General features: G+C 56.8%; 1 protein-coding gene across 3 annotated transcripts in view; it reads left to right on the top strand.

Moving 5' to 3' along the window:
• The window catches only part of NUP210 (nucleoporin 210), a 109373-nt gene extending 84231 nt beyond the window's left edge, over nucleotides 1–25142 (top strand). For all 3 annotated transcript variants that reach the window (XM_058725848.1, XM_058725847.1, XM_058725850.1), the window contains exons 26-40: nucleotides 467–547; nucleotides 1626–1757; nucleotides 2867–3025; nucleotides 6097–6188; nucleotides 7800–7974; nucleotides 9372–9547; nucleotides 11516–11736; nucleotides 12967–13103; nucleotides 15895–16012; nucleotides 17029–17175; nucleotides 18732–18982; nucleotides 20202–20418; nucleotides 22162–22257; nucleotides 22335–22418; nucleotides 23625–25142. In XM_058725848.1, the coding sequence (XP_058581831.1) occupies nucleotides 467–547; nucleotides 1626–1757; nucleotides 2867–3025; nucleotides 6097–6188; nucleotides 7800–7974; nucleotides 9372–9547; nucleotides 11516–11736; nucleotides 12967–13103; nucleotides 15895–16012; nucleotides 17029–17175; nucleotides 18732–18982; nucleotides 20202–20418; nucleotides 22162–22257; nucleotides 22335–22418; nucleotides 23625–23725 (2187 nt within the window). In that variant the 3' untranslated portion in view covers nucleotides 23726–25142. The remainder of the gene's footprint in view (nucleotides 1–466; nucleotides 548–1625; nucleotides 1758–2866; nucleotides 3026–6096; nucleotides 6189–7799; nucleotides 7975–9371; nucleotides 9548–11515; nucleotides 11737–12966; nucleotides 13104–15894; nucleotides 16013–17028; nucleotides 17176–18731; nucleotides 18983–20201; nucleotides 20419–22161; nucleotides 22258–22334; nucleotides 22419–23624) is intronic.
• Nucleotides 25143–27433: the final 2291 nt, after the last annotated feature.

Raw genomic sequence — 27433 nt, 5'->3', positions numbered from 1 at the left:
GCTCTAACCAGACTCTATCTGTATCCCGCATTTGTCCCAACACCCTGATCATTGATGGAGAATAACACATTAGATTTAGGGTCAGGAGCATCTGGACTCCTGTCTTGTGAGGGCCACCCAACCTAGAGAAGAACAGTGTCCGGTCACTGCCCCCTAGTCTCTCTGGTGCTGACCCGGAACAACTCCATCTAATAGGTCTGCAGGCTCAGAGGACAAGGCTGGGAGCCCCAAGGGAACGGGAGGAACAGTGGCCAGATCTGTGTGGGGTGAGCCACCCACAAAACCAGGCTGCCTTGGGAAGAGGAGGGTGGTGCTGGACATCCGTGAGCACCTTCCAGCCATGCAGCTCCCAAGCTGGCCTTGGCAAGAGCCTCCCTGTTTGGAGGGGTCCCTTGGTGAAACACCTGTTGTTGGCTGATAGTACCCCCCTGCCCCAGCCAGCCTGAGCCCAAAGCCCTTTCCCTAGGACCTCGTGGAGGTGGAGGTGCTGCTTCTCCAGGCTGTGAGGATCCGTGCCCCCATCACTCGGATGAGGACGGGAACCCAGGTGAGACGGGGACCCCTCCAGCACCTGCTGCCGGTGTCGCTGTCTGAGCAGCCCCCTGGCGGGTCTCAGGCTCCGAGTTCTGGTTCAGGCTGAGCTTGCAGGGAGTGGAAGTCGCTGCTAGGTCGCTGTTTCCTCTCCTGCTCAACCCCCGCTTATCTCTGGGGTCAGACTGAGCTTTAGGACGGAGCCCTACTGTTTCCTGCTCTAGGCCTCGCAGGCATTCTGTGTGTTCTCGCTCCCAGTGCAAAGCCCTCGTGGGCATAGATAGCATTTACCCCTCTCCAGTTCTGGGTCCCCCTCCCTCAGCACAGTTATTGAGTGATGCCTGTGTCTTCCTCCCCCGAGTCTGTCACCCTTCCACACCTGGAATAGCACCTGGCAGGGAACAGGAGCCAACGCTTGGATAGCAGGACCTCAGGGCTTTCTGTGCGGTGACTCATTTGACACTCATCAACAAGCTGTGAGGTGGCTCCCGGTGTCAGTCTCTATGTTACGGGTGGGGAAATGAAAGCCTAGGAAGCTTATGGCCTCTGCCCAAGGTCGCATGGCTAGTAAGTGCCAGAACTGGAAGTTGACCCAGGCGGCCTGGCATGGAGTCCATTCTTCCCGTTAGCGGTATTGCCTCCCCTGGTGGGCACTCAGGAAGCACGGGTTGAGGGAGCCCGTGAACCCCACCTGTGCCCATTCCACGTGAGCAGGGAGCCCCTGCTAGATTGAGAGAGGAGCAGAGGCACGGATGGCAGGGTGGCCTGGGCTGGGCTGCCCGGGGGGCTGCAGGCCCCCTGGAGCTGTAGGGGGCCACGTTACCAAGGGGGTCTTGTCAGCCAAGGTGAGACGACGTGCACAGCTCAAGAAGGACTGCGTGCAGAGGGGCTGGCTCTGTCTCTTGTTTGCTCATTTGCTATTTCACCAGAGCTTCTCGCCCCTGTGCCAGGCCCTTCTCTGGTTAGGGAAGAAGGGCCCCCCTTGCACAAAGGAGACAGGAAAGCGCCCGGGCTGCTGGAGGTTCCCCAGGGCTTGGGGGGGCACTCTTGGCGGTGGGACCCTGCTGGTCACGGGCCTGGCTTCTCTCCTGCAGATGCCTGTTTACATCACTGGGATCACCAACAGCCAGAACCCTTTCTCCTTTGGCAATGCCGTGCCGGGCCTGACCTTCCACTGGTCTGTCACCAAGCGGGACATCCTGGACATCCGGGGGCGGCACCAGGAGGTAACCACCCCCCCCCCCCCCCAGAGTCCCCTGCCCCCTGCGTGCACCGGCGTCCGGAGCCGGGAGGGTTCTCCCCACGTTTCTGCACGTGAGCTCTGCCCCCTCCCTCCCAGGCTGGTCCTGGCCCTGTCCTGCTCTCTCTCAGGGCTCGTTGGGACACCTTCTCCCAGATCCTGCCACTGCACTGTCCACCCCCACCCCCAGTGACCTGCCTCCGTTCCCAGTCCTCTCGTGACCAGGAATATGGGCTCCTAGCTCTCCCTCCTTCCCGGTCCCGGACTGCCTGCAACCCTTTCCACTTTAAGCACATTCTTGCTAAGTGCCAGAGAGGGGCGTCGCAGGTAACCCGCTTCAGAAGGCAGCCTTGTGGGGAAGTCACAAAAGTTCCAGGTCGTCACAGGGTCTTGGTCAGGGCCCTTACTCTGTACTTCTGACCTTCTTTCTGAGGCCATGCCTCACAGCCCTGGGGCTTTTTCCAGATTTACCCGGGAGGGCAACCACCCCCCCCTCCCCTTAGCCCTTCTTAGAGGGACCCTGGACCTCAGACCTCAGAGCTGGACGAGTAGTTATAACCCCCTCGTTGTGTTGACGAGCCCATATGGAAGGGACATGCCTGTCTGGCCCAGGGAGCCAGTGGGGAAATGGGACAATGGGACCAGGTTCCAGCCCTGGTGACTCTAGTCTGCCCTCCCTGGGTCATACAGGACTCGAGTGTGGGGTGGTTTTGAGAGGTTTCTTCTTGCCTTGTCTGTGCATGGTAGGGAGGGTCCTGTCTCCAGTGCCAGGGGCTTCCTCAGACTGTTCCCATAACACGGACATCCCAGAATAGAGGGTCCCTTCGCGGAAACACTGCCAGGTCTAGCAAATACCTCTCGGTTCATCACCCACCCCACATGCTAAGGGCTCTGAGAAGCTCTTCCTGCCTGGGTTGGCCCAACATCCCCCACGTGCACCCATGAACCTCGTGAAACTCCGCCTCCCGCACCCGTGACGGGTTAGCGGGCCCTGGCTGGAGCGGTGAGGTGATGGCCTTTGAGAACAGGCAGGTGGATGTCGGGGGGACTGGAGCCCCTGGCCCTCCCTGAGAACCTGTTTGGTGTCCATCCCAGGCTTCGCTCCGGCTCCCGTCACAGTACAACTTTGCCATGAACGTGCACGGCCGGGTGAAAGGCCGGACCGGGTTGAGGGTGGTGGTCAAGGCTCTGGACCCCGCTGCTGGACAGCTGCACGGCCTCGCCAAAGAGCTCACTGACGAGATCCAAATCCAGGTAAAGGACAGGTGGGCAGAAGCCGCCGTCAGAGGGAGAGGAGGTGCCAACCCAGCAGCCTCTCCTCCCGGGGACCATTCGGGGGCACATCAGCCCTTCTGCCACCCCACACCTGAGGAGTTCTCGGGCTGCAGGGGAGCCCGCAGATGGGGCTGCCTGAGGGCATAGGGTGGGGTCGGGTGGCTGGCAGTCCAGGAGGTCCGAAATAGCTTGATGTATTCCCTAAAGAGCGGGTAATCCTGAGCTGGGAGTCTGAGGCACCTTCATGGTAGAAAGAAGCCAGAGAACTGTCTGAGTGGGGCATTAATTGAATTGTCTGTGTTTATTTCACAAACACTCACAGACCACTTACCAGAGGCGGACTTGCCATTCCCCAGTCCCCAGTGTTGCCTCACCCGTGAAGTGCTTCCCGAAGCCTGTGGGGCAGGCGCTGTGGGAGTTGCTGCTTGATGATGAGCCCGAGGCCTTAGGGGGGAGGGGTCAGAGTGTGCCCCCAGGTTGCAGTGAGTGGGTGGTGGGTCCTGAAAGGCCTGGAGGGCTGTGCTGTGTGTACAGCCTGGGAGAAGGTGTGACCCATCGATTCACAGATGGAAACCGAGCCTCAGAGAGGGAGGGGGCCTGCTCCAAGCCCCCAGAGGAGCCCCACTGAGTCGGGACCAGGAGCTCAGCAGTTTTTCTCCCACCCAGGCCTCAGTGCCTGCATCTCTCTCTCCAGTCTGCCCTCTTCCTTCCCCTGACTATCGGAGCCCCTCAGTGAAACAAAGGATCTGGGACCCAATAACTTCTGGGATGCCTTAAATGGCAAAGAAAAATTGGGGGTACTTGGGTGGCTCAGTCAGTTAAGCGTCCGACTTCAGCTCAGGTCATGATCTCACGGTTTGTGGGTTCAAGCCCTGCGTCAGGCTCTGAGCTAACAGCCCAGAGCCTGGAGCCTGCTTCGTATTCTGTGTCTCCCGCTCTGTCTGCCCCTCTCCCACTCATGCTCTGTCTCTCTCTCTCTCTCAAAAATAAACGTTAAAAAAAATTGCAAGAAAAAATTGAAAGCAGCTCCTGAACGTGAGAAAAGAAACAGATCAGGTCCCCTCTTCAAGAAGAAATAAAGCATTTTCTAACCTAGGCGCCTACCTAGTCAGGGGTAAAGATTTTCAAAGAAAGAAACTGTCATTTATCAACCCCCCTCACCTCGGGCTGCACATGTGTGCATGCACACACACACAGACACAAACACACACAGACACGTAACATACATACGCATGCAGAGACACAGACACGTATGTATACACAGATAAATACAAACACAGACACGTGCAAATAGATGTTCTTCCCAGTTAAAAATGAAAGCATGTCTGGCACCTCCTCATTGGATAAAGACGGGGCTTTGCAGCCTTCGAATTCTGTGACCTTGCATGAGTCACTGAGCATCTTTGTGCCTCAGTTTCCCTAGCTGATAGCAGTTGGAGGTTTGGTTATGTCAGAGACTTAGCGATGCTGGATCCAGCCCACAGATGTATTTGATTTGGCTCATTCTGTGCTCTGAAACCATTTTTATTTGTTGCGAACATTTAAAAATAGGAAGATGTATAAAAATCCAATAGGCAGCTTGTCCTGAAGATACATGGCATTTTTCCACATATGCCAAAATCAGCAGGAGATGGGAAGCAGCCCCTCCTGGCCCCATTGCCCCCCGCTTCTCCCCGATGGTGAGACCACCTGTCAGTTGCCATTGACCCTGGTGCTTGCATTATTCCTTTTCTTAAACTTGAGTTAACAGGAAAGTAATATCTCTCTTGCACCTTAATTTACCTCTAAAGAGGGACAATAGGGGCGCCTGGGTGGCTCAGTCACTTAAGCATCTGACTTCGGCTCAGGTCGCGATCTTGCAGTTCGTGAGTTCAAGCCCTGCGTCGGGCTCTGTGCCGACAGCTCGGAGCCTGGAGCCTGCTTCGGATTCCGTCTCCCTCTCTCTCTGCCCCTTCCCTGCTCATGCTTTGTCCCTCTCTGTCTTTCCCTGAGAAAGAAACATTAAAAAAAATAAAATAAAGAGGGACAATAAAGAATATGCATTTAAGACAAATAGGAAGTAGGAGGAGACATTTTTGCATGTACTTCCTGTGCAGTGCATGCATCCGAGTCAAAATCAGGCCGCTCCACTCTGGGTGCCACCTGCCTAGTGGAAGGACTCCCCTGATGCCAGAACCCCATCTAGCTCCCAAGGTCATTTATCATTCACCATTTCGGAAGTGCTGCCACGCACATTGCTACTGGAATCCTGCGGCTCTTTGAGACAGACATGGCAAGGATTATTAGTTTTAGACCCATTTTACAGATGAAGAAATCTAGACTTACATATACGATCAGAACATAGCAGTGCTGGGAGGGAGGGAGTTTTCTTGGAAAACCGAGCCCTTGGGATCCAGCCAGTCTGATCAGATCGGAAGCCAGTGGGGAGCTCAGAGCTGTGCTCAGCATCCAGACCCGGATGCCAAGGAAGGTCCTTCCAAGGGTTCCTAGAGAAAGGGACTTGGAAGGGTGGTAGGCAGTTAGGGTGCATGTAGGGAGGGGTCTCGAGTTACCATAAGTGCAGCAACCATGGGCTGGGGAGCTGTCGAGGGCCCCGGGGCTCCTGGGGAGCGATGATCAGATTCACTCGGACATTACCAGGTTTATCATCTGCCCTGGTTCGCCAACATGCCCCGTACCCACACTGTGCGGATCCCGCAGGACCGTGGCAGGAGGGAGTGAGATGGGGGTTATTCTGAGATGGTCACATTGAGGAGCAGCTGAGCAAGACCCTGGGTCCTGTAACTCTCTACGCTGCCTTCCGTGCCCAGAGAGATGTCCCCACCACCGGGAATCTGGGGAGGGGCCCGTGCTTCCTGGCTCCGTGAAGCAGATGCCGTCGGGGCCTCTCTTAAAAGTCAGCCCTCCCCGTTCCATCCCCAGCCACCTGACAGGTGCTGGCAACAGTGATCCTCCTGTCTCCACCCCGTTGGTCTCCCTCCCTGGAGGGGAGCTGGTGCCTGGCCGTGACTCCAGTCGCATGACAGGAAACAAAACTCCCTCCATTCTAGGTATTCGAAAAGCTGCTGCTGCTGAGCCCTGAAATAGAAGCAGAGCAAATATTAATGTCGCCCAACTCGTTTATAAAGCTTCAGACAAACAGGTACGTGACTCAGCGCTTGTTTGCAGCTGGGCTGAGACGCTGCACTCGGCACCCGACGGCTCATTTGTCAAAGTTGTCAGGAGCCGCGGGTGCTTCAAGCGAACGGCATCTTCCTGGGCTTGAAGTGGGTGCGGCTTCTGCATTTCCCCCTCTCTCCGCCATGGATGTCGTCTTCTGCTGTTCCGCATCACGTGTTCCCAAGGGTCCTTCTTATCTTCCCCGTAGCCTCGAAAGGTTTTAATGCCCACTGCTCAAACCCGCTACCTTAAAGGGAAAGAAGTGCTACCTTGGAAGAGTTAAATTTTCAAATGCCCCTTTGTCTTCAAGGCTTGCTGTTCAGTGTGAATAATTCCTGACCCAGCAGCAGGGGCATCACCTGGGAGCCGGTTAAAATGCAGACCCCGGGCCCCACCCCAGACCTGCACGTAACAAGACCCCCACTCGATGGGGATGCACATCGTTGTCTACAAGGCACAGGTGTAAAACACGTCTGCAAATGTCATTCCTACCTTGCATTCAAATGGGGTGCCTTTGGTGGCAATGACTTGCACGTGACCTACAGTTGCACGGTGGGGGAGGGGCTGTAAGGACCACAGGAGTGCTCGCGTGTTCCGTGGAGCGCACACATGTGGTGGTCATTCGTGCATGTGTCTAGATGCCAGGCTGTGTGCTAGGCTCTTGGAACAGGTGCATGACGTGCTGGTGGGGAAGCGAGAAGTACGGCACGAGAAGGGGACAACGAAACAAGGTATAACGGTTAAGCCAAGGCCCAAAGAAGGGCCTTCTGTGCAAGGATTTAGGGGAGGCCTGTCTGAGATAGTGAGGCTTGAGCTATTAAAGGATGAAGAGGAATTCTGCAGGTTCCAGGCAAGGGGTTACTGATGGGGGAGAAAGTTGCAGAAGCAGTAACATTTACTTTAAGGTCATCTGAGGAGGGTCTGTCGGGCTGCATGCAAAGAGCACGGGGAGGGGGACAGGCCCTGGGGGCTGAACACCTTTGCTCCCTGGTGTTTCTTTGTTCTGTAATAAGCCTGAAAGAGAGTATGAAACACTGAGATGTGTCTCCCACCCAGCCCAAACCACCTTCTGAGCCAGCAGCCCATTTGCATCCCGTTCCCTGCCCTTGGAAACAGGACAGGGCAACACCATTGCTTCCCTTTCACAGCTGGGGAGACCGAGGCCAAGAGAGGAGGCACGCAGCTGTTTGCGGGGCATTGGGACTGCACTCAGCTTCTGCCGGACGATGGTCTTTCACTGTGCCAGGCTGCCTTATGGCAGCAAATGGGGAAGTTTGCCCCAGAAACGATCTTTGACAGCATATGTCCCATGCAGCTGATGAGAGGAGCTCAGGCCTCAGCCTCTTCTCCCAGAAGCAGCGCCCTCTTTGGAACCATCGGTTTTGCAAATTAAGTTTCCCGTGGGTGACTGATGAGGCTGAAGTTGAGCTGAGCACCCAGGTCCTAATGCACAGTGGGGCTAAAATCAGGCCTTTTCCTTCTCCCAGGAGCCATCGGGAAGCCCAGATGGCTGGATCTCAGGGCAGGGATTTCGGGCCCCTTGCTGTGACCCGCTCCCACACTCTGAAAAACCGAGTCTGTTTTTTTTCCAAAGGGATGGAGCAGCATCTCTGAGCTACCGTGTCCTGGACGGGCCGGAGAAGGTTCCTGTCGTGCATGTTGACGAGAAAGGCTGCCTGACGTCAGGGTCCGTGATTGGGATGTCCACAATCCAAGTGACTGCCCAAGAGCCTTTTGGGGCCAACCAGACCATCCTCTTTGCTGTAAAGGTAGGTTCATGCTTTCCTGCTTTTTGGAGTAATAAAAGCAATCGTGTCGAGGTAAAAAAAAAAAAAAAAAAAAATCTCCCCTCGCAGGTATAAAATAGATCTATCACCTTCCAGCTGAGAAATTGTAGGTAAGAATTTATTGAAGAATAACTTGGGAGCAGAGGTCCTAGCTGAAAAGTTCTAGCATCTTCTAGATGTCAGAGCGGAAGATCCTTGGAGATTGATTGCAGTGGCCTCATTTCATAGATGGGGAAACTGAGGCCCAGCGAGGCCCGTGATTTGCTGGGACCAGCACCCATGTCCTGACTGGGCAGCCGGCACCTGGAACGTGATAGGTGCCTATGCACATTGACTGCATGTGCTGGGCACCCGACACAGAAATGGTTGCATTATACATGTGGCAGCATGTGCAGTTCAGTGACCCATTTTACAGGCAAGAACACTGGGACTCACCATGGAAATGACTCGCTCAGTGAGTCACTTCAGTGGTGGAGAGTCAGGGTCTGGTCAGCCGGACTCAGGTCGTGTCATCCGGCCGCATCACGGCGCTTCCCATGTCCCTCTGCCCTCCGTGCTCCGTGGTGACGGGGACTTTCTCCTCCTCGAGCATCCTCGGGTCGGGTCCCCGGAATTTCCTTCCACTATCTCGTCATAGCCACTTTCTGAATCCTGGGTGACAGACAAGATACATGACTTCACGTTCGAGATTTTGCCGTGGTCACAGATCTGCTTCCTTAATTAATGTCTTTTTGTTTCCGTAATTAATGCCTGGCAGGGAACCTTCAGCCTGGTTTTTGAGTCGGTGAAAGCAGCTTCCTGCTCATCCTACCTCAGCAAGTATGTACTGAGCACCAGCTGAGTAGAGGTCGCTGCACCCGCCGATCTTTATCCAAGAAATTGGGTCTTCTGAGCGGAGCTAACTTTCTGGCCAGGATAGATTTTACCCGGAGTTGGAGGGCCAGGGCTGCTCTCCCTGGAGCTTGGGTTTCTGGGCTCTGGGATTCTTTCCCTGGAGCACCTGTCGGCACGTCGTGGCTGGGCATTACTTCCACTTTAAACACCCAGAGAGCCAGGTTTTCGAAGGAAACTGAACATCGAAAGCCCAGGGGAAATTTTTGCCAATGTGAATAACGATCTAATTTTTCAAAGTCATGGGTTTTGACTCTTGTAGATTGGGGGGGTTTTCTTCTAGTGAGGCCAGCCCACTGTGTGGGAAGGTGGGATTCTTGTCGCTAGGTTGGGACGCTTAGCGGACCAAGGCCTTTTCTCTTTCCATGACCCCTGAGTCGATCAGCCTCCCGATCCCTCCCGAGGCGGGCCCCACTGGGGGCAAGTGACTCCTCCCTGGGAGGCTGGTCCCCAGGGCAGTCATCACCACACCTGCTCACTGTCCCCAGGTATCTCCTGTGTCTTACCTGAGGCTCTCCATGAGCCCCACCCTGCACACCCAGAACAAGGAGGCTCTGGCAGCCCTGCCTTTGGGAATGACCGTGACCTTCACTGTCCACTTCCATGACAACTCCGGAGATACCTTCCATGCTCACAATTCGGTCCTCAGCTTTGCGACTAACAGGTAGGGTGTGGGTGATGCTCATCTCCCCCGTGAAGATGTGTGTCAGTTGTACTTGGATTTGATGTATGGGGGTGGCTGAGTCCACTAGACCCTCCGTGCCACTGGAAGGAGAGCTTTGTTCCCTGCAGTCTTGAGGAGGGAGCGTGTCATGCTTGCGGGACCACAGGGGGAGCACTGGGCTTGGGCAAGAGGCAGCGGTGAGGGGAAGGCAGGGCACAGAGCCTGTACTACCGCGTGGCGGGAAGCTGTTGGCGATGTCCCATGGCGGGCCGGAGGTGAGACACAGGTGTTGGGGTTTGTGATAAACTTTGGTGTACCCGTGAAAGCCGACTGCAGGGGAGACGTAGCCACACTGGCCATTGCACTGGCCCTGTGATCAGCGGATGCAAATCAGTGATCACAGACTTTATAAAAGTTGGTCAGAGCAAGGCACACACATTCCAGTGCTCTGGTGCCGGGGAGGAAGGGGTCTGACCTTCACTGCATCCCCTTGTGGGTGTACAGGCCTTTCCACGTGACATCTCACTGCCGCCTGTTTGTAGAGGCCCAGAGAGGTCAAGCCACTTGCTCAGGGTCACGCGGGGTTTGAACACCAGGCTCCACATGCGATTCATTTTGGCTGGCCCTGTAAATACCCCAACAACCTGGGGTTTCTTTTAATGTTTATTTTTGAGAGACAGAGCGTGAGTGCGGAGGGGCAGAGAGAGGGAGGCACAGAATCCGAAGCAGGCTTCAGGCTCCGAGCTGTCAGCACAGAGTCCGACGCGGGGCTCGAACTCACAAACCGGGAGATCATGACCTGAGCTGAAGTGGGACGCTTAACCCACTGAGCCACCCAGGGGCCCCACCATCAGTCTGTTTTAATTAGACCTCCAGGCGATTCTAAAGGTTGAGAACTACTGCCCCGGGGGCATGCAGACTAGCTCAGAGGAGGAGAGAGAAGCATCAGGCATAGGAAGAAGGATGGCTTGGGCAGGGGTTCTAGGGCCTATGGGGGGCAGAAGATTGTATCCAGGTGTGGGTGACCATTGCAACTTGGCCTCCTCACAGGCCTGCTTAGCGCGCCCAGGGCCAGGTGTAGGGGGGCTTAGCATGGTGGGGAACTGGGGCTTGGAGTTGGAGCCTGTTCAAGCCCTAGCTCTGGCCTTTGTGGCGCCTTCCCAAACAAGGCAGCTCACCTCTCCAGGCCTCTGTTTCCACACCTGTCATGCGGGGAACATGCCTAGTCCTTGGGGCCGGCAGCTGAAGCCATAGTCGTGAAGGCGTCTGGCAAAGTGTGGAGCTCTTTGCACATTGTATGGGCCATCCATGAGTCTGGGATCTTGGCCACCCTGGAGGAAATGGAGCCAGCTCCTCCCAGCCCCTCAGCTACCCCACAGAAGTCCCGCCAGCCCTTGAGCCTCTCTCTTAGAGACCAGCGGGAGCTCCGAAGAGAGACGGCGTGGCGGAGGAGACGAAGGCAGAGACCCTACCCCTCAGAGCTGCCGGTCTGGGCCTTTCCACCAGAGCGACATTGGCTGGTGTTGACCAAGCACTCACTGTGCCAGGCACTGGTCTCGGTGCTTTATAGCTACTGACCTGGTTTAGCGCTTACATCCAGCCCTGGACGTGGGTACATATTATCCCCGTTTTACCCATGAGGAAGTGGGCAGAGGCCATGCCTCCTGAGAATGTCTTTGTTCCCTGTTGGGAAGGGACCAGCAAGCATCTCGAAGCTCGCCTTGCCCTCTGACCTCAGCTTTCCCTCCTGGGACGTGGGGCATGTGCTGTGGGCCATGGGCTCCTCCCCCGGGGAGATGAGATGAGACCAGGTTTGGGTAGCTGCTTGGTAAACTTAAGCTGGAGGGACGCCCTGGAGCCACCGTTAGCAAGAAGCTTCGCCCAGCAGAGGACTCAACTACGTTTCTCCCTCCGGAGTTGGGGGCTCTTTCCTGAGACTGAGAGCCCGCATCCCCCTCCTGTGCCTAGAGACGAGTTCGTGCAGATTGGGAAGGGCGTCGCCAACAACACCTGCATTGTCCGGACCATCAGCGTGGGCCTGACGCTGCTCAGCGTGCGGGACACGGAGCACGTGGGCCTGTCCGACTTCGTCCCATTGCCCGTCCTACAGGCCATCTCCCCGGAGCTGTCCGGAGCGGTGGTGGTGGGGGACGTCCTCTGTCTGGCCACAGTTCTTGTCGGCCTGGAAGGTGAGAGAGAGAGAGAGATACTGGCCGGGGTCGGGGTGAGGGGCTTCCTTTTGAGTCCGGGGCAGCCCCAAAGATGGGAGCGGGCTCCTGTCATGGGGGTGAGACAAGCAGGGCTGGCATGACGTTCAAGAGCAGGAGTCAGAAAACCACAGGCCAAATCCAGCATGCTGTCTCTTTTTGCAAACACAAGTGCCTGGGAACTCTGGCACACCCTCATTTACATGTTGTCAGGGGCCGTTTTTACCCTCCAACTGCCGGGTTTGAGCGCTGGCATCAGAGACCTCTGGGCCCGCACGGCCCAACAGATGGGTCATCTGGCCCTTTGTGGAGGAGGCTGGCCAACCCGTGCGCTCGTATAGCCCTGTCCGCTAGAAGTTTCTAGCACTGTGGAAACATCCCATATCTACACTGTCTGCCACGGGGCACTCACGATCCAGTACTCTAAATGTGGCTAATGCAACCGAGGAGCTATGTGTTTCATTTTAATTCATCTGGTGGCTAGTGGTTACCATGTATCGCCAACAGCCTACATCTGGAAGCAAATGTAAGGAGAGAACAGCTATCGGGCCTGTTCCCATGCCACCTGTAGATTCACCACCTATGTTACTCAACTTCTTTTTTCAATTTGACTCCCTGGTTTTGTTTTTTTTTTTTACCTAATTAAATTCATTTCAAAAAGACATTCAACACTGCCCTTAAAAGAAAGCAAATACAATTGCCAGAAATAGAACGTGGCTGTTGAGTTATTTTGTTGTATCTGTTATATAATGCAATTGGCTTTTAACTGAGAAACGCTCTTGAACCTGACGCTTGCTTTGTTTGCACAAAGGGGTTGATAAACAGTCAGGGGTGGGCAGGGGTGGGCAGGGGTGGTGCGTGGGGAGGTTCAGCACCCGGGTCATCCCAGGACAAGGAAGTGATCAAGAGATTCCAAGCAGGGAAGCACTGGAGTGAACATAGGGCCAGAGGTTCACTCTGGGCAGGGTCACAGCCGGGCAGAGAGCAGGTGTGCTCCAGGTGGCCGCAGCCAGGAGCCAGGGGAGGTGGGGGGCGGGGGCGAGAGCCAGGGTGCAGAGGCCAGTGGCGTGGATTCTACCCTGAGGGTGATGAGTGAGCTCCCCCGGGAGCAGGGTGGAGCATGGTGGTGGGGCAGTGTCACCCAGGTGACAGGGCTGGGCGGGAATGGCTGACGTGGGAAAGATGAGTGACAGCCAGGGCTTTCTCTCCCAGGCCTCTCCGGAACCTGGAGCTCTTCAGCTCACAGCATCCTCCGCATCGACCCCAGGACGGGCGTGGCTGTGGCCCAAGAGGCAGGATCTGTGACGGTTTACTATGAGATTGCTGGGCACCTGAGAACCTACAAGGAGGTAGGGCTTCGGGGCATACGTGGCTCACCCTCTTGGGGTAAAAGCCTCGGCTTTCTATCCTGAATGGCACCCTTCCCTTTAAAAAAAAAGAAGCACCAGCACCCTGCTAGGCAGTCAGGATCCGGAGTCGTGAGTCTGGGGTCTGCTCCCCACTTCCTCCGGGATTGGAACAGGTTCCCTTTCCTTCCCAGGCCCCTGCCTCCCACGCTCAAAATGGTGTCATGACAAGGGCTGACCTCCTGGGGCCGCCCCCCAGCTCCCATGCACGCTGGCGCAAGGGCACGAGTGTCCCCTGTGGGCGCTTCCCCAGGAGTCTCGGGGCGGGCGGGCCGGTGTGGCCATTTGGCATCACCGGCAAAGTTAAGCCTCCCCGGCAAGTCACTTTTTGAGTCTTTCTGGAGGTGAACAAAACTGTTCTCTCTTCTATTTATCTCCAGCCGAGAATGAATCAATGAGCAGCGTCTGGCTGCGTTCCAAACGTGTCTCATTTTAGAGCCAGCGTGCACGTGATCGAATCCAGCAGTTTAACCTAATAGCTTGCATATTTAGTGCCGGGGCTCTGCAGTGGGTGAGCGGGTTGCAGATAGAGGCACCTTGTGACTAATAAAGCTGTGCTCTCCCAGGAGGAGCCGCGGAGAGTGGGCAGGGGCGGATGGGAGGGGGGCTGGAGGAGAGGGCACAGCGTAGGCAAAAGTGTGCAGGGCTCAAGAGTCGAGCCCTGATGGCTGGAACATAGGCAGTGGGGGGAGTGTGGAGGCTGGCATTGCAGTCAGATCGTGTGATGCACATTGTGTTCTGGGTAGTTCCTGGTTAAGCACGTGAGCTCTGGGGCCAGTCTGCCTGGGTTCAAATCCCAGCCAGGCCACTGAGAGGCTCTGTGGCATTGGATAAGTTATTTCACCTCTCTGTGTCTGTAAAATGGAGGTAAGAGGGCTAAGAGGATTAAGAGTTAACCTGTGTGAAGCACTTAGAATGGTACTCAGCACCCAGCACATGTTCAGTAGGTATTAGCTGCACCTGTTACTATTTTGGAGCAAAGAGGAGAAGCTTATGCCAGACCCAGTAGGGATTTATCAGGGTTTTGGGGTTTTTTTTATTTTATTTTATTTTATTTTTAATTTTGTAAAAAAATTTTTAATGTTTATTTATTTGGAGGGAGGGACAGAGAGAGGGTGTGACACAGAATCTGAAACAGGCTCTAGGCTCTGAGCTGTTAGCACGGGGCCCAATGCAGGGCTTGAACCCAGGAACTGTGAGATCATGACCTGAGCCAAAGTCGGACGCTTAACTGACTGAGCCACCCAGGCATCCCTATCAGAATTTTTTTTTTTTTTTTTAAGTAAAGAGTGATCACAATCAGAGGTAATGTTTGGAATGAGTATCCAGTTCCTGGTGGAGTCTAAGAGCCCAAGAGATGGGGAGTAGCTGCAGGGGTAGTGAGCCAGGAGACAGGATGGGCACTCTGCTGGCCCTGTTGGGTGGGCAGAAACTAAGGGAGGGTCATCAGAGCTTGGTGACCATTTGGAAGTAGGGGTTGAGGGAGAACCCTTTGGGGGATGACCTCCCTGGCGTCTGGACTGAGTGACAAAGTAGATGTCGGTCCTTTGCCCTGATGGCGGTAGGGGGTTGCAGAAGGAGGGGCTGGCGCTGGGGAAAGATGATGAGTGGATGGAGGCGTGGCCAGTTGGAGGCATTTGCAGCTCCTCTAGGTGAGGCCGGTGATGAGGCAGCAGGTGTTTCTGGAACTCCAAGACAGCAAGCTGGAGATGGGGTGGGAGTCCACAGCACAGACGTGGTTCTGGAAGACCTGAGAGTGGACAGGTGCACATATATGCAGCACATACCAGAGCGAGGCCTTGGGCCCCCTCTGCCAGGTGTCGGGGGAGGAGGCAGAGGAAGCAGGGACAAGATGGCAGGCAGCCAGGAGTACAGGAGAAGGTGGGAAGAACCAGGGCCCGGATGTGGGTGCCCACCAGTGAGCGTGGAGGTGATGGGGCCAGCCTGACGGCCTGCCTGCGCTCTTGTGTCAGCCACAGGAGCTCACTGGGCTTTGGGGAGGAGTGAGACCCCATCCCTGCTCTTTACGAGATCACGTTCCGCTAGAAATCCTGTGGGAGGCAGGAAGTGCTCAGCGCCTGCCCAGAGGTGGGAGGACAGCCTGCCGGCTGGAGGGGACCATGCTGGAGCTGGGCCTGCGAGGGCCGATGGGGTCAGGCTCTGCAGGGGGAGGAGGGAGGGTGATCCCAGCTTAAGAGGGGCACACGACTGGGGTGTTTGGGTGCAGCCAGTGCAGGCTGGGCCAAGGGGGGTGAGCAGGGGAAAGTCTGGGAAGACTGGAGTCTGGAGGGGCGTTTAATACCTAGGCTATGTGAGTTGCCTTTTGGTCAGGTTGATTTATTTTGAATAAATGACAGTAAAGTAAAATGGCTCCTTCTCTCATTGCTGAAAGACTAAGCAAAGTGATGAATAGAGAAGTGATCTGCCGCTGTCCCAGGAGCCAAACCCCACAGCCCACCCCAGACTGAATGCATTCAGACCTGCTGTTCAGCACCGCACTCTGCTGTTAGGAAAAGCAGCTCGTTCAGAGGGAGGCAGAGTCTGACCAGCCTGGGGTCTAAGCCCAGTTCTGCCACATCTGGCCAAGTCTCAAAAAGACGTGGAGCCTCAGTTTTGTCCCCTGTGCAATGGGCAGTGCCTGCATCCCAGGCAACGGGGTGAGGTCACAAAAATGCCCGTCACTGAGCCCACATGTGGTCGGTGCTCAGTGCAGCTGCCTCGGCTCCCTCCCCAGATAGCTATCGGTGTCCCTCAAAGGATCGTGGCCCATTCCGTCCGCCCAGGCCAGACCAGCTTCCAGGAGGCCTCCAAAGTGACCGTCACCTTGGGAGACAGAGGCTCTAACCTGAGAGGTAAAGAGTGAGGGGCTTGCTTGGTCTGGGGAGGGGCCCCGCCAGTCGCACGAGCAGGGAGGAGGTTCCTCGTGGCCCTGCTTAAACCACGCCAAAGGCAGAGAGAGCATTTAACCCCTGCTGGCCCATTCCTTACAGCTTTTTCGAAATCCGAGTGTTCTTTCTAAAAGAGCCCAGCACCCAGAAGCTGCCTGTGTCTGAGCTGGAAGTGCCACTTCAGCCCCAGGGCAGCCGAGTAAAGAAAGCCCCAGTTGACTGCTGGTAATCCGAAGACAGTAATGATTTAGCAGGCCTCGCGGCCGATTTTGGTTTTTGTAATTACCTTTTCTAAGTCATGTATAGAACATCCGACCCTGGCCCTGCCCGTGACAGCCCTGGACAGCAACTTCCAGAAGTAAATACATCAATGTGGGCTGGTTTGGTTTTTTTTGTTTTTGTTTTTTTTTTAAACCACGTACCCAGTGGAATTAAATACCACTGTTCTTGTTCTGATTGATGAGGTAGCTTTTCTGCATCATATAACCTCTCTTTTCCTACTTCAGGGCACGGGGCCAATACTGCACAATTGCCGAGATGATACTCAGTGTATTAGTGGGAAACTGTTGCCCTCCTGAAGTCCAGAAATAAATTGCCCATTTTCCCCCTGCCGACAGGAACAGACGATGTGCATTAGTGGGCCCGACCCATCTGCTGTGCTGCGGGACGCAGGCTCTGTAGCCCAAATGCTGAAATTCTGATCTGAAATTGCCCACGATTCGGAATGACCCTCCTCCCCCCTAGAATTCTCCCTAGCTCTTATAAACTGTGGTGCTGTCACGAAGCTTTGGGCAGCCCTCGGGGGGCCCTGTGTGGAAGGAATGTGGGGCGTTTCATGGCCCGGCTAGCCTGCACCTGGCCTGCTCTTGCTCCCTCGTTTTGGGGCTCTAACAGACGGATGCAGAAGCCTGTGCAGGGGGGCCGGGCTGGGGCGCCTAGTAGGTCTGGCCCATGCCCTTCTCACCCCTTCCCCTCTCCAGGTGAGTGCTCTCCCTCCCAGATGGAAACCATTGAGACTCTGCACCCAGAATCCCTCATTAGCTGCCACCTCCAGTTCAAGCAAGATGTCTTCGATTTCCCAGCGCGTGACGTTTTCACGGCAGAACCAGGATTTGACGCCACCCTGGGTACGTTTGCAGGGGTTTGCATGGGACAACTGGCTTGCATGGAAGGTTCCTGTTGGCGTGCCGGGCTCAGGGCAGCCATCTGTCCGGAAGGGCCATGTCTGTCAGGAGCCCAGCCTGACGGTCGATGCCACCACTCTGGCCTGTCATTCATTTTGGCCGCCGGGCGGGGTTGGCAGTCCAATGCTGGGCGCTGGCTGTCCTCGGCACCCACCTACACGCAGCAGGCAGGACACATTTCAGAGTTGGAAAGCCCGGGTTTAGGTCCCTTTCTGCTCTTCCTACCTCAGGGCCAGTGGGTGTTAAGGCTGCCTCCCTCTGTGAAATGGGAAGGATGATGCCTTAGAGCTGAGTGGTGCAAGCGAGAGCTGGGCAGAAGGGCCCTCGTTAACTAGCCAAGGGCCCCACAGTGTGTCCAAACAGAACTTCCACTGCCCCTGATGCCCGCGCCACGGGCTGGAGTGACTGCCTGGCCCCGGGCATGCCGGCCACGTGGTGCGGAGTGTCTGAGAAGGGGGGTGCCCATGTGGGGTGCTTCGAGGGTTCAGTAGGATAGTTCCTGCCATATGCTGAGCACAGTGCCCAGCATATACTATCGAGTCCTCGACAGTAGCTGCCCAGTGTCATTATGATAATGAGTGTCGATGAGCATTGGGACCATTCTTCAGTTCCTTCCAAGAACATGCAGCCCGGTCTTAATTAGGAGGCGTTAGCGAGGGCACAACACCAGACCATAATAAGCCCAGCCTGCAGCTTGCCATGGCCCGGGGTCAGCACCCAGGCCGCTGCCTAAGATGCAGGAGGTATGTCCTCAGGGCACCTGTGTGGGGCCCAAGTGCAGGGACAGAACAGGTATTTGATGGTCCCGTGCCCTGTTTATTGGCTAATGCAGCCCCGTGAGGGGGTGTGAAGTTATTCCCACTTGATCCGAGAAAACCAGGCCAGCAAGGAGGCTGACTCACCCAGGGGCACTTGGCTGGCAAGGGCACGGAGGGGACTCCAGCCCAGGCATCTGGGTTCCAGGTACTTTCCAGGGCATTGCTCAACAGTGTGCATTGAACGCATTTATCTACCCAGGGCCAGGCGTGGAGGGTCCAACAAACACCAAGGTAGCCCCAATCCACACCTTCACAGGACTTCCTGCTGTTATCTGGGGCCACGGGCCATCCTGGGAGTCCGCTCCAGCTCAGCCTGTAGCTCAGCATCGGGTCACGGTATCCGTTCATTATTTACTCACCCCCATCCTGAGAGCCAGGATGGCTAGGCCCTGAAGTGCAGAGCTGGCCCAGACGTTCCTTCCCCAGGCAACGTCAATGCAGTGGGGATCTGGCGAGCAGAGGATTCTGAGGAGTGAGCGAGAGTGCTGGTCACAGAAAGGGTGTCCAAGCTGGATCAGGGGTGCTGAAGAGGGACGTCCCTGGAGGTCCCTGGAGGAGGTGACGCCTCACCTGGGCTCTGAAGGATGCGTAGGAGTTTTGCAGTTAGAGGAGCAAGGAGAGAGTGCAGCGTCCGGGCGTGGGTGGGAGAGGGGACAACTCAGAGCTTGCTTGTCTCCACAGGCCGGTACCTCTGCTCAGTCACGATGCACAGGCTGACGGACAAGCAGCTGAAACACCTCAGCATGAAGAAGACAGCGCTGCTGGTCACTGCCTCCATCCCCGGCAGCCACATCTCTGGCGAGCACGTTGGTGCCGAGGTGCCCTTCAGCCCGGGGCTTTACACTGACCAGGCTGAAATCCTTTTGAGCAACCACTTCACCAGCTCTGAGGTCAAGGTCTTTGGTACCGTGGAGATTCTCGAGAACCTGGAGGTGAGTGGCGTCCATGCATGAGCCGGGGGCCTTGGAAAGGACCGGAAGGCAGGGAAGACGAGGTGAAATGTGGAAGTCGTGGACCACCTCTCTTTAAAAGTGAAAAAAGGGGCGCCTGGGTGGCGCAGTCGGTTAAGCGTCCGACTTCAGCCAGGTCACGATCTCGCGGTCCGTGAGTTCGAGCCCCGTGTCAGGCTCTGGGCTGATGGCTCGGAGCCTGGAGCCTGTTTCCGATTCTGTGTCTCCCTCTCTCTCTGCCCCTCCCCCGTTCATGCTCTGTCTCTCTCTGTCCCAAAAATAAAAATAAAAAAAAAAAAATTTTTTTTAAAAAGTGAAAAAAAGATTTTTTAAACGTAAATACCCTTAACCTTTTCTTTTCCCCCATACCATTATCTGTGAGCTTGTATCATTGAATTAGTTACTGGGAATGCTGCCGGACTTCCCCAACCAGGAGCTCGGTATGCGAGGGCAGTACTTAGCACAGAGCGTACCTAGCACATAGTATGTGCTCAGTGAACACTTAGTATGTTCAGTGAATGAAGTCAGTGCAGGAACGTACACTGACATGGGGGAGGAAGAAACGCTATAATCCCTAACTTATCACCGACGCCCGCGCAACTGGGGACGAGTCCCTAGCCCTGGGCCTCAGTGTCCCCATCTGCTGAATGCCGGGTGAACGATGTCCTAGGTCCCGCAGCCCAGCAGGCCGGTAAGAGATCTGGGGTGATGTGACAAAGGGGTTTTTGGCTCCTCCGTTTGCCGTATCCCTGGTCTCACTGCAGCAAACGTGGACGTGGATGAACGTTCTTGGAGCGAGACGGCGATGAATTCATTGCTGCTGGTGGAGGGTCTGCCAGTCCAGGGGTTGAGCTGCTGGTGATCGGCCATTAACAGAGCTCCAGGCTGCTGCCTTGGAAAGTTGGCGTTTGGTGGTAGTTCATGTTGGTTTAGCATTTTTTTAAAGAGCACTTGATTAGAATTCAATGATATTGATTTGTCCTTTCCTTAAAAACACTCCCAAGTGTAGACAGTATGCTCCTTCCCTGACTTTGCAGATTTCACGCTGTCACTTAGAAGTACCCAGGCGTCATCGCCTACCTAGGAAGGTGGACCAGGGAAGGGTCCCCACCCCTACCGTCTGGGCCCCAGAGGGAAGCACAGCATGTCAGGTGGAAGCGGGGGTGGGGGTGCCGCTCTCCAGCCGCATTGTCTCTCCCAGGTGAAATCAGGGTCCCCGGCTGTGCTGGCCTTTGAGAAGGAAAAGTCTTTGGGGCTCCCCAGCTTCATCACATACACAGTCGGCATCTCGGATCCCACAGCTGGCAGTCAGGGGCCTCTGTCCACCGCCCTGACCTTCTCCAGCCCCATGACTAACCAAGCCCTCACCATTCCGGTCACCGTGGCCTTTGTGATGGATCGCCGAGGGCCTGGTCCTCGTGAGTCATGGGATGGGACACCGCTGGGATGGACCTGGGCGAGGAGGGCCGGTCCGGGTGGTCTTGGCTGTGGGTGGAAATATGGGCAGGAGAGCAGGAGGGGGGCGGGTCAAGACCTGGAGGACTCAGAAATGCAGATTGTCCCACAAAGTGGATTTGGCCCATTCGGGTAGCTAGAGGGATCCTGTTGAAATGTGACTGGATTGTACCCCCTCCTCTGCTCAACACTGCTTTGGCGCCCACCTCCCCTGGGGGGTAAAGCCCAAGCCTCTCCAGTGTCTTGAAAGGCCGGGCCCCACATAATCTGCCTCCCCAAACCATTGATGACTTGTCTCCCCGCTTGGGCACCTTGCTACAGCCACGCTGGCCTTCTTCCTACTTTGGGAACACGTGCAACTCCCAGCTAAGCCCTTGGCATACACTGTTCCCTCTGCCTGGGACGCCTCTCCCCCCGATAGCCCCTTGGCCACGTCCCCACCTCAGTCAAACCCACCTTTCCTCACACATTCCCTGCTCAGATATTAGGAAATTCTGAACCTTACTCCCACGTAAATCCTTCTCCTTCTTCCATAGCCCTGTTCCCCACTGTCAGCCTAGGGAATAATTAATACAACTAATTATAATTTCCGCTGGTCTTCCCCAACTGGGAGCTGAGTACTGCATGTGGGGACAGCACTTAGAACAGGGCCTACCTAGCATATACAGTAGGTGCTCAGTACGGATGCCTCATTTATCCCGCAGTCGTGTACGAGCACCTGTTGCACAGCAGCGCGTGTGCTGGGCAGATGCCTGAGAAGCCCCCACCTCAAACAGGGCATGGACTATTACAGACGCAGCGAGAAAGGAATGATCCTAAACATGGGGCTCAAGAAGTGGGGGGCACACGGAGCGGGTGATTTTACACTTGCTGGCCTGAGGGTGTGGTTCAAAGGGACTGCTTCCTTCAGGTCTGGAAGGATGAGTAGCCAGGGGGAGGGCCGAGCAGTCAGAAGGGCCCTGGGGTGAGGTGCAGGGTGAGGGGGCGGGCCACGAGGAGGCTTGAACCCCTGGCCAGGGGCTTGGGCTTTTTCTTGAGAGCAGGGAAGTGTCCTGGTCAGGTCTGGAGAGGAACAGCCTGAAGGGTTAAGGCCAATGTCAGGGGCACTTGAAGAGGCCACCTCCTTCCTCCCATCAAGCAGGGATGTGTCCTGACTCAGGACAGCCCATTTAGGGGAGGAGGAGGGGCCCAGGTTGAGGCAGAGGGAGATGCAAGAGGAAGCCACAGTCTGGGCCACCCCGAGGCAGGGCCCCAAAGGAGGAGTGGCTTTGGGACAGCTGATGCCGGGCTCCCGTGGTGCATGGGGCTCAGTTCTGAGGGCGGCAACATCCCTGTCCAGAGCCTTTGCCCAACCCTGACCTCCGTTTTCATGACGGCAGCTCCTGGCTTGACATCTTCCACACTGCCTTGCCTTTCCGGGCACGTGGCTGACTCCCGGGCCACCCTTACCCTCCGAACTCCCCCAGACAGCTCTGCTCTTCCCCGGAATGGGTATGGAAACTGAACCCTCCTCCCAGCAGGGCCTCAGGTGGACGCGGGTTGGTTCAAGTGGCCCAAGATGGAATAGGACGGACCGCTGGAGTGACAGCCCCACAGGACCGGCTGCTGCCCCAGGCCTCAGGCAGGCCGCCTCACCCTCCGGCCACGCACAGACACAAGGGGACTCCATGTGGCCGTTTGGTAACTTGTCTTTCCATTGACTACAGATGGAGCCAGCCTTTTCCAGCACTTCCTGGATTCCTACCAGGTCATGTTCTTCACACTTTTTGCCCTGCTGGCTGGGACTGCTGTCATGATCATAGGTGAGGTGGGCTGCATTGTGTCCCCTGGGCTGCCTCCCACCCCTGACCCCAACTCTAACCAGCATGTTGTCTTGCAGCCTACCACACGGTCTGCACACCCCGGGAGCTCACTGCACCCCCAGGCCTCTCCCCCGGAGCCAGCCCTCGCCACAGCCCCCACTGTGAGTCACCACCCTGCGGATGCAGCCAGGCAGAGCCGGGGCTATGAGGGAGGGTTGTGGGGATCAAGGCCCTGAACCCCAGGTCTCAGAAGCTCTGGCCCCACACAAAAGTGGCAGCTGGGGTGTGAGGCCCAGAAGGCAGATCTGGGAGCTGGTCCTGGGCAAGGAGAGCTTTCCCCCGGCAGAACCGTGGAGGGTGGAGGGCTGGTAGCAGGGGCCGTCTCTGCAGAGGTGCATGTTGGGACTGGTTCTTACCTGCTGGGGCTGCTGCAGAGGGCTCTAAGCTGGGTTGAACTGACTGACTCAGAGGTGAAGATTCTGGACAGTCCCGCTGATGGATCTCCCAGATGGGGGAGAATCACAGGAGCCATTCCTCTTCGAGTCCAGTTGTCTCTGGTGACCCTGAGGCCCTGGTGATCCTACACAACTCCAGGGGACACTTCTCTCTGTGAGCGGTGTCCCTTGAATCTTGTGTAGTGCCCAACCTTCACAGCTGCACGTGGTGGCTTTTATATCTTTTCCGTTTGAGGGTTCTCTCCCCTATAGGAGGAATCCTTGAATGGTGTCCGCTGACCCAAAAGAGGCATGGCCAGGCTTCAAAGAGTCTGAAACTTTTTGGAAAAGGATGCAGTTATGTATATAGATACATTTTCCTGGGTAACCAGATCCCACGTGCATCCTGGACCCCTGGAATCATAGTCTTCCACAAATGTCATTCAGCCATCCTTACGATGGGCGCTCACCGTTTCTAATCCCATCTTCCAACCCCTCCCTCTGTGTGTCAGAGCCATAGTGGAGTAGTTGCATTACCTCCTGAACGCTCCAGGCCCTGGAGTCTTTGTTCATGCGGCTTTCTCTGCCCGAGAGGCTGTTCCTGCCCAGATGGACAGGCCCCGCTCCCTGCGTGCCCCATGGACCCACAGACGCGCCCATGTGGTTTTAAGACCCACTGCTTGTTCTCACTCCGCAGCTGCGGGAGGTCAGGGCTCATGCTCCAAGCCTCTCGGCACGTCCAGCTGTCACCCCTTCCCTGGGTGACCTCACATCGCTGGCCCAGGGCTGCCTGGGGGCACGGTCAGGGGGATGGCCGAGCTGGGCAGCGGATGCGTCCTTAGCGGCTGTTCCGGTGCAGGCACAGAGGGCTCCCTGTGGAGCACCGAGCTCTCCCATATGCTCTGTTGGTCACCTCATCTCTTTCCTCCCTAGATTTTGCTGCCTCATCGCCGACGCCTTTCAACGCACTGCCTCCCATCCGCAGAGCCAGCCCTCCGTCGGGGCTGTGGAGCCCCGCGTACCCCTCCCACTAGTCCGTGGGCCGGGCCCTGACGCCCCTGCGCCCCCACGGTGGGCCCGGCCTGGAGGACCCCTGGGCCCCGAGCCCTGGCCCAGGCCTGTGTCGCTGCCTGCTGTGTTCTTGTAGACCTATAGTTTAGGCTGTGCCCGCTAGCTCACCCTTCCGTGTAGGGCTTTCTGTTGGCTCTTGTTTTCTGTTCTGTTCTTACTTCAGAATCTTACAAAGGCTAAGACTCTCGCTCATTCCTCTGTGCCCGGTTGTCTAGGGTTTCTGGACAACGTGCACTTAACGCTTTTCCTTCCCCGCAGTCTCTGGAACCACTCCCTTCTCGAGACTTTGAGCAGGCGAAGCTCCCTTCACTAGTGGTCTGTAAGGGATGTTCCTGAAGTGGCCTCAGGGAAAGGACTTTTTGATTTTTTCTTAACATTTGTGGGGTTTTTTTTCCCCTCCTTGGAAACTTTACTTTTCCCCTACTCTGGCCCCTGCCAGGAAATGAGGGGAGCAAGCAGACACGATGTCTGAAGCTGGCCCCGTGACTGCACGGAGGCCTCAGGTAGGCGCCAACGGGGCCCAACCCCACACTGGCTCAGCCTCACCGGGAGACGCCGACGGGCCACAGGAGCCACGAGCCGGGCTGCTCTTTGCCTCCGTGGGGGCCACTGTGAATATAGACGGCGTCCTCTGTGGTTGCTTCCTGCGCGTGGAAGCGTCTCCTGGACTCGGCCGCAGCTCCATCGAGGTGCTCTTTGGGGTCTGGCTCCTCCTCCCTATCCCGGCTTCTCTACCCACACAGGGACTTCGGAGTCATAGTTAGGAAAACATCCCTGAGCCAGAGACCGGGACCTTTTCTTCTGGTTTGTTTGTTTGTTTTGAGAAGCCACTGTGTTCCGCCCGAGCACCAGACCAAAACCCAGTGTTCTCCCTTCCTCCTTTTGTACCACGGTCATGCACCTCAGCAGCCCTGAGCCTCTGGCCTGCCCCGTGTGGGCACCAGTCTCCCCGCGGCAGCCCCCCAGCAGGCCACGGAGCCAGACCCGGCCAGTGAGGAGGGTGGGCCTGCCCTCCAGGAAGGGGCCGGGAAGGAGAAGATGTCTAGAAGATGCCCCCTTGTTCATTCAACACCCGAGGCCTCCAGAACGCGGCCTCTCCGCCCTGGGCCGAGAGCTGTGCCGCTCTCAGGAAGAACTGGAGGCGCACCCCGAGCCCGGCCCGCGGGGTCGCTGCGTGGGGGGAGTCGTCCCCTTGGACTCTGAGCCACAAGCGTGAACCTACCGCAGGCCTTTTGGTCCAGGCCGTGCGATTTATTTTTCTAAAGCTGGAGACAGGAAGAATTGTGCCTTGCCTATCACTTGAGCTCAAACTGACGACTTGGATGTAAATAGCCGCGTTTCTACTTGGTTTATTTAATAAAGCTCTATCTAATTTCTTAAGAGGGGCGTGATCACTGCCGGATCTGCGTGCGTCCTGCCTGGACGTGACCCAGGCTCCGGTGACTTGGCTTCCTTCCGGTTACAGAGATTTGGGGAGCGGGTCTGTTCCGCTGCCCTTCTGTGCCACACCCCCCTCCCACGGGGCCCCCACAGGTGCCTGGGGATGCCGCAGCCCCGCCCACACATCACCAGGTATCACCACGTGTCCCACCCCTATCTCTCTCTCTCTCTCTCTCTCTCTCTCTCTCTCTCTCTCTCGGGCGCCTCTCACTCTGCAGCTGTCCTTTCCTCGTGTCACTCTGGTCTCTGCACCCACTTTCCGCACCGGCTGACCTCCCTGGTGTCACTGATCCTCTCACTGACTCTGCAGCCTGGACCTCGCCCCACTGCTCGCTGGCAGCCGCTCCTGCCTCCCCAGCCCCTCACCCTCCGCCTTCCCCATTCCCGCTCCCCTCGGGGTGGTCCTCTGCCCACCCTCCACAGCCTCCTCGTGCCCTGGCTTCCACCGTCGCGGAGCTCTCACGCGGGCTCACCCCAAGTGCCTGAGGCAGGTTCTCCTGTCCCACGTTGCAGGCAGATGCCTAGAGAGACCAGGTGGCCACCCAAGGCAGCAGGCTATTGGAAGGCGCCTCTGGCGGAGACCCCCTGTCGCCCACATCATCCACCTTCTTCCTGACTCAGAGCTGGGCAGACAGCAGCCAGAATCCATACGAGGTGTCCCAGCCGTTTTGGCTACTGGAAGCCAACATGTGACTATGTTTTGGGGACAGAATGTGAGCAGTGGTGTCCCGGGCAGCTCAGGAACTGGACTGACGGGAGGCGGTGTCCTTCGCACCATGTTGTCCCAACCCTGGCTGAGCTGGCTGGGAGGAGGCCACCAGAATGGCTCGGCCATTGTCCTTGGAGCCTGTGCCCTGCCCAGGATGGCCTCCCTTGACAGGAAGGAAGGACACTCCCAGCAGCTTCCAGTGAGTCTGCCACAGCCGAACCGAATCCCAGCCAATTCAATGGCAGCGCCCCAACACGAGCCTGGCAGCCCAGCTCTGGGCCCCCTCTTGTAGCCACGCCCCCACATCTGGCCACCACCAGAGCTCTCCCCCCTGCCCCCTCCCCCGCTGTGGACACACTTGCTCCTGTACAACTCGGGTCCCCCCCTCAGACCTTCCTCTCCCATACCCTTCGTGTGGCCAGTCTCCAAGTTCCCATGAATCTGCCCTCCCCACGACCCTCTTCTTGGCCCAGGGAGCCTCCCCTGGGATGAGGTGCCAGCCTCTGTGTCCCCTGCACCAACCCGCTGCTCACAGATCTGACCGCTCACACCCTCCTGCTTAAACTCTGCTTCAGCCAGCTTGCCCTTGGGGTGGGTGCGGTCCCTTTGTTCACACCAGCTCCCCCCCCCCCCCCCACCTCTTCACCTCTAGTAGAAGCAGCCAACCAGGCCATCCCCACCCCCGGGCCCTGGGGCTTTGACACCAGCCAGGGTTGGGGTGGTCCTGCACCCACCCTCTCCCACCTGTGTGCTCCTGCTCTGCTCTCCCCCACTCTGGGCTTCAGTTTTCTCCTCTGCAAAGTGGGCACGGCGGTGCCATCAGTTACTGTAAACGTAAACCAGAAGCCATGTGTGGGGCCTTCTCTTTGGGCAGCGGGTTGGTGACTAGGGGTGCCTTCCTCTCCCGTAGGGAACGGCAGATCTGACTGTCAGAGGGGACGGCAGGGGAGGGAGAAGCCGAGGGGGAGGGCCCAGCTCCCCGAGGAATGAGGAACGTTCTGTGTGGCAGATCCGGTCCTGAGGGCCCTGGGCAGTGGGGGTGACTGGGCACAGAAGCGCTTGGGGGACAAGTGACAACTCCAGGGCACCAAAGCCCTTGTGGCCCGCCCACACTGAGAAGTTAATGTCGAAGCTAAAAGGCTAAAAGCGTCGTCACCTCCCTGGGCCTGGTTTCCCTGACTGGAAAATGGGGAGGACGCTTTCCTCATGAGGATCCTGGGAGGACAAAATGAACTGATAGGAGGTGCTAATCCACATATGCTGCTGTCACTGTTGTTGGGGAAAGCTGGCACGGGGCCCATGAGGAGCCCAGATGGCGGGAGAACATTTGTTTACAGAATGGCGAGATGCAGAGGCAGCAGGTGAGCAGCAGGGAGGGTGCTCCCCCAGCCCCCTGGACCTCTGTTGTCATTCCCTGTGCTGTGTTGCCATTGTCTGACCCTGTTATCCCTCCCCAGCTGGGACCTCTTTGAGGTCTGTGTCCTCAGGACCTGGCACCTAAGAAGATCTAGAAAGCATTCAA

Source organism: Neofelis nebulosa, chromosome 4 (genome assembly GCF_028018385.1).
Source record: "Neofelis nebulosa isolate mNeoNeb1 chromosome 4, mNeoNeb1.pri, whole genome shotgun sequence".
Taxonomy (NCBI): Eukaryota; Metazoa; Chordata; class Mammalia; order Carnivora; family Felidae; genus Neofelis; species Neofelis nebulosa.
This window is presented reverse-complemented; position numbering and strand designations above follow the sequence as displayed.